The sequence below is a fragment of the Diabrotica undecimpunctata genome, chromosome 5 (genome assembly GCF_040954645.1).
Source record: "Diabrotica undecimpunctata isolate CICGRU chromosome 5, icDiaUnde3, whole genome shotgun sequence".
Taxonomy (NCBI): domain Eukaryota; kingdom Metazoa; phylum Arthropoda; class Insecta; order Coleoptera; family Chrysomelidae; genus Diabrotica; species Diabrotica undecimpunctata.
Genome location: NC_092807.1, coordinates 76,963,096 through 76,969,650, shown reverse-complemented (window position 1 = coordinate 76,969,650; position 6,555 = coordinate 76,963,096). Strand labels below are relative to the sequence as shown.

General features: G+C 35.9%; 1 protein-coding gene across 1 annotated transcript; it reads right to left on the bottom strand.

The window, feature by feature from the left end:
• Positions 1–5,419: 5,419 nt before the first annotated feature.
• LOC140442299 (uncharacterized) lies at positions 5,420–5,947 on the bottom strand. The gene has a single exon (XM_072533375.1). The coding sequence runs from the start codon at positions 5,945–5,947 to the stop codon at positions 5,420–5,422; it is 528 nt and encodes a 175-aa protein (XP_072389476.1).
• Between the last annotated feature and the right edge of the window lie 608 nt (positions 5,948–6,555).

Genomic DNA, 6,555 nt, shown 5'->3' with positions numbered 1-6,555 from the left:
TGACATCTAGTCCTCTGTAATGCCGTGAAATGATGAATTTCAATTTTCGTAACAGGTGAATCCTCGGCGCTTAGGGGAATAACAGTGATCTCAGATGGAATGCTAAGATTTACCTTGGGGACTCCCTGTCCTAACATTATAAATATGAGCTATTCGGAAATCTACTGTTTAAATTTGTTATCATCAAAAAAAAATTGATAGTATTTTTAATGCGTTTGTATTAAAATTTATTTGATACTTCCCTGTATTGTTTAAAAATTACATGCAAAGAATGAGAAATCCCGGAAATTCGTAACTGTAATTTGATACCTAAACCATAACAATTAACATCATTCGGTATCGGCACCTATTAGTAACAATAAATCATTCACCCACTCTTAAACTTTTATGTAAATATGGTAAATATTATGACCTAAATTCTGATGTGAGCCTTTGGTACCATAAAATTTGAAAACGATTTGAATTATGGATGTTTGGAATAATAACTTCGACCTAATTATTTACGGTCTTTAACTTTTGAACGGTGATTGCCAAATTGCCATGCCAGTAATCACTGTAAACATCCTCACTGTTTACGTTGAATTAGATATACGTTAAATTTTATGTATGTACTATCGTTGATTGATTTGGGTTATTCGATCAACGGTATTATATAATATATAAAATAAAAATAAATCTACCGTTTTTGAAAGGAAATCTCCTGTTTTGTATCGCCCTTTTCTCCTGTGGTTGAAAATATCCATCTGGCAACACTGTACCAAGCACATGTGTCTGTTCTACGGATTTCTACGGATTTTTGAAGCGCCCTCTACGGAAATATTCAGTTGCAGAGTTAACAACACTGTGTTAAGGTGACATATGACAGCTTGGATGCAATCATGTATATATGATCTGCACATTTCTAAATTCTATGTAACTAATCATTGACCAAAGGTCCAACTGACATTACTACAGGAAATTAACTGATGAAATATGACAAATAGGATATTTTAACTAGATTAATCTAGTTAATTTCCTATAGTAGTGTCAGTTGGACCTTTGGTCAATGCTTAATTACATAGAATTTTGGAATGTGAAGATCACATCTACATGATTGTGACTGCCCATCCAAGATGTCACATGTCACCTTAACATTTCCGTTAATAAAGGGTGCCATTCTCTCCTGTTGCCTACCAGAATGTATCTTCGACTTTTTTTAAATAATTTTAAAATGTTTGTCCTTGTTCAATATAACGTGAAAACACTGGTTTGTCTTCACTTCTTCGCTGGTTCACTGGTAAATAGAATTGAATTGAAACGCTGTGGACTGTAATTTCGTTTAATTGTAAATAGATGTTACACGTCTAAGGTATGTGTTCACTCTTACTTCTTACTTAATTCTAAAAATGGAATGAATGCGCATAACCAAGCGCGTTGTTGACATGGTTGCCATTTAAAAAATATCAAAAAATCCGAACATAGCCCCCCTTTTGAAGGCACCTTCAAAAAATATACATATACACAAAGTAATGAAATAATAACATAACTAAACACACAAAATATAAAAACAAAAGTAATTGTCAATTGATAAGTTCGTCTTGCATGGGTAGAGGGCACCAATGTCTTATTAAACGAGTCACTGTTGCATTCCTGGTGGTTACCTCTGCTACTCTGGTCTCTCCATCTCTACCTGGATATAATTTAGTAATTCGTCCTGTACTCCATTTACAGGGAGGAACAGAATCAGTTTTAATCAGAACCAAGGTCCCTAGTCGAATCTTGGTGGATGGATCCTTCCATTTATACTGCTGATGGAGTTGAGATACGTATTGTTTAGAAAATTGGTGGCAAAATTGTTGATACAGCTGTTGAACATGCTGAAATCTGGACAATCTACAGCTGGCTATATTGTCTACGTCATACTCTGGCAATGACGTGAGAGGTCTACCAATTAGGAAATGGGAAGGGGTAATAGGAGATAAGCCATTAGGACTACTTGACATTTCAAATAATGGTCGTGAATTCAATATACCTTCTATTTGTATGATAAGTGTATTAAATTCTTCAAATGTTACATTGTTATTAATTAATATACGTTTTAAATGATGCTTAGTGCTTTTAACAGCTGCTTCCCATAGTCCCCCATGATTGAGTGTATAAGGAGGAATGAAAATCCATTTTATTTGTAGCTCGCTTGTAGCCTGTTCAATAGAACTATAATTGTTTTGTAAAAAATGTCCTAATGATTTAAGATACTTGTTGGCTCCAATAAAGGTGCTGCCATTGTCTGAATAAATAGTACTAGGTCATCATCATTTTGGCTTTACAACCCTGTGTGGGTCCTAGCCTCCCCAAGAATTTTTCTCCAGTCGTCCCTATCCATCGCCTTCCTCCGCGAAGCACGTATTTCCATATTTCTCATGTCTTCATCGATGTTATCTAGGAATCTTGTTCTGGGTCTTCCTCTTCTTCTTTGACCAATAGGTCTATCAAGGAGCGTTTTTCTAGCTGGGTCGGTTTGCTCCATCCGCATAACATGGCCTACCCACCTTAGACGTCCTATCTTTATGTGTTTTACGATATCTGGTTCCTGGTATATCCTATAGAGTTCGAAGTTGTATCGTCTTCTCCAGACACCATTTTCATTTACCGCTCCATAGATGCGCCTTAGTATTTTTCTTTCGAAACATCCTAACATGTTTTCATTACTTTTTGTTAAAGTCCAGGTTTCTGAACCATATGTTAGGACTGGGCGTATTATTGTTTTGTAGAGTTTTACTTTTGTATTTCTTGATATAACTGTAGATTTAAAAAGGAGATTAAGCCCAAAATAGCATCTATTAGCCGTGCAAATTCTGCGGTTTATCTCTGCGGTAGTGTCATTTTCAGTATTGACGAGCGTTCCCAGGTATACAAATTCGTTAACTGCTTCGATGACGTCATTTTCTATAACAAGTGGCCGTAGTGTTTGTGGTTGCGTACCTATTTTCATGTATTTTGTTTTGTTGGTGTTTATTATTAAACCCATTTTTGTAGCCGCTTCCTTTAATGCTACGTACGCCTCTCGTGCTGCGTTTTCCGTTCTCCCAACAATATTGATATCATCAGCATATGCTAAGATTTGCACAGATTTGTTATATATTGAACCGGTAGTTGTGATTTGTGACGTACGTATTACTTTTTCCAAAGCTAGATTGAATAGTATACAGGAGAGTGGGTCTCCCTGACGTAGCCCGTTATTTGTTTTAAAAGGTTCAGAGAGTTCCCCCTGGATTCGTACTTTGCATTCAACTTTTTCAAGGGTTAGTTTGGTTAAACTTACCAACTGATTTGGTACTCCTAGGTCTATCATTGCTCTAAACAATTCTCTTCTATTTACAGAGTCGTAGGCTGCCTTGTAGTCTATAAATATGTGGTGCGTGTCTACACCGTATTCCAGTGTTTTCTCTAGAATTTGTCTTAGGGTTGAAATCTGATGAATTGTTGATTTACCACCTCTGAAACCAGCCTGGTATTGTCCTATTATTCGCTCTGCATATGGTGCCATACGATGGCATAGTATATTGGAGAATATTTTATACGCTGCATTTAGGAGCGTAATTCCTCGATAGTTAGAGCATTCAAAGATATCACCCTTTTTGTGTATGGTGCAAAGTATTCCAATATTCCAATCATTGGGAAGGGACTTCTGTATCCATATTTCTTTTATAAGCTGCTGTAGGGCTATTATGATATCGTGGCCACCTTCTTTATATAATTCCGCTGGGAGATTATCTATTCCGGGTGATTTGTTTCTGGCTAGTTTGTTTACAGCGTCTTTAACTTCCAGGATCGTTGGTGGATCCTCCTCCCTCTCGTCTGCTCCGCTTACCTCGCAGCTTTCGTCTTCCGGGTTTTCTTCTTCCTCTATATTAAGTATCTGGTTAAAATATTCCGTCCATCGGTTTAGTACGTCTGTTCTTGTTGTTAAGAGATCGCCATTTAAACTTCTACATTGATTTGTGTTTGCCTTAAATTCTTTTCTGTTGATGTTAACTTTCTTATAGAATGTTCTGAATTCTTTCTCTCTGTTGAGGTTTTCTATATATTGAAGTTCCTTTTTTAAGTGGTTTCGTTTCTTCATTCTGTGTATTTTCTTTTCTTCTCTTCTCTTTGTCTGGTAATTCTCTATACTTGTTCTAGTTCGGCGGGTAAGCATTTTTGCATAGGCTTCATTTTTTTTCTGTGTTGCGTCTTTGCATTCATCGTCAAACCAGTGATTTTTTCGGGTACAAGTTTCTGTTCCTATTTCATCTTGTGCTGCTGACTCAATATCTTCCCTTATCCTGTTCCAGAATGAGTCTATATCTCTCTGGTCTTCTTCGCCTAGACTTTGATTCCTTAACCTATTGGTAACATTTTCCCAGTACTGTTTTGCAACAGTTGCATCTCTCAGCTTCTGTACATTCCATTTCTTTCTATTTATTTCTTTTTCTTTGTTGGAGTTTGAAATTCTAGCCCTTAGTGTTGAGATCACTAAACAATGGTCTGAGTCTATGTTTGCGCCTCTATAACTTCTGCAGTTTATTATGTCCGTTCCGTGTCTTGAATCTATTAAGATGTGATCAATCTGACTAGTTGTTCTTAAATCAGGGGAGGTCCAGGTTACCTTGTGTATATTCTTGTGTTCAAAATAGGTGCTAGCGACGGTCATGTTCAGTGCTGCTGCTAAGTTTATCAGTCGTAATCCATTATCGCTACTGATGTTGTGTAGGCTATGCCTTCCTATAGTCGGCATAAAAACATGCTCTCGTCCTATTCTTGCATTCATGTCACCTAGCACTATTTTAATGTCATTTTTGGGGCATCTTCTGTAGGCTTGTTCTAGGTCTTCGAAAAACTGTTCTTTAATGTCTTCTAGTTTGTCGTCGGTCGGGGCATGTGCATTAATTAAACTGTAATTAAAGAATTTACCTTTTAAGCGTAAATAGCACATTCTTTGACTGTAGGCTTTAAAATCAATAACTAGGCCTTTTGTTCTTTGGTTTACTATAAATCCCACTCCATCTATGTGTTGGTTTTCATTGCAGCTGTAATATATGGAGTGGGTTCTCTCTGGAGAATAGTACTAGGTATTGGACTTAAATATGGGGTAGGATTAAATTTGAAACAAGTTAAACAATTTTTGACAACTTGTTTTGCTAACACACGTCCTGCTATAGGCCAGTAACGTTGTCTTACTGCCGACAGCAATAATTGAGGAGCTGGATGAAATAGTTGCTTGTGTTTATATTCGAAAATTAATTTAGTAAAATAGTGTTTGGATGAAAGAAGAATAGGATGTCTAGTATTAAATGATAATTAAGTATTGTTGAGTCTTCCACCCACTCGAAGAATTCCTTTGTTATCCATAAATGGAGTTAATGAAGAAAGTCTATTACTTTTTGGAAGTTGATTTCCTTTATCGAAAAAATTCGTCAGCAAATGACTCTAATTGAGCTTGTTTGACGATACTAATATGGGCTTCATCTAATTCTGCAATAGATAAATTACCAGTACGCTTGTTAGCTTTATTTCTTAAATTGTAGATGAAACGTAAACAATAGGCTGTTATTCTTTGAAGCATAATAAAATTTGAATATCTAGTGATTAAATCTGATGATTGTACTGATATAACTTGGAAAACTTTAGGAGTCTTTTTCAACTCTGTCAATTCTGACGTTTTTAACTTAAAACCCACATTGGGCCATTCTGACTGTGGCAATTGCAAAAACGTTGGTCCGTTCCACCAAAGTGTATTGGAAATTAATTTTTCGGGCATAATACCACGAGACGCAATATCTGCTGGATTACTTGAACTGTTAACGTAATTCCAGGTGAACATGTTAGACAATGCTTGAATTTTTGCTACTCGATTAGCAACGAAAACTTGTAATTTACTAGGATCAGTATGAATCCAACTTAATGCTACCTGAGAATCAGACCACATGAAAATGGGAACATTTACATTAATGGATTCTGTTGCGATTTTTATTAATTGTACACCTAATAGACAAGCACAAATTCTAGTTTAGGAATAGTTACAAGTTTTATTGGCGCAACTTTAGTTTTTGAACACAAAAGATTAATGTGATACTGATTCGAATAATCGACGCTTCTAAGATAAATGCACGTAGCATATGCAGCTGTCGATGCATCACAAAAACAGTGAATATCAAGTAAAGTATTCGTGACAACTTTACGAGGAATAGATATCTGATTGAAAATAACAATATTATTTTGAAATTGTAACCAAGTCTGTTGCAAATCCAAAGGAATCGGAGTGTCCCAGGAAATATGAAGAGTCCATAATTGTTGAATGAGTATTTTTGCAATAATAATAGATGGACTTAACAGACCTAGAGATCAGACGAATTTAACCACTGGACACCTAATGTTTTGCAACTATCATGATCTCCCAAATTTAATACTGAATTTGAGACATCGGATTCTTGAAAATTGGTAATTACTTGCTGATCATTGGAGACCTATTTTCTTAAAACAAATTGAGCTGACTTGAGCATATCGTAAATAGATTTGCATCTTTCTTGTAGTTCG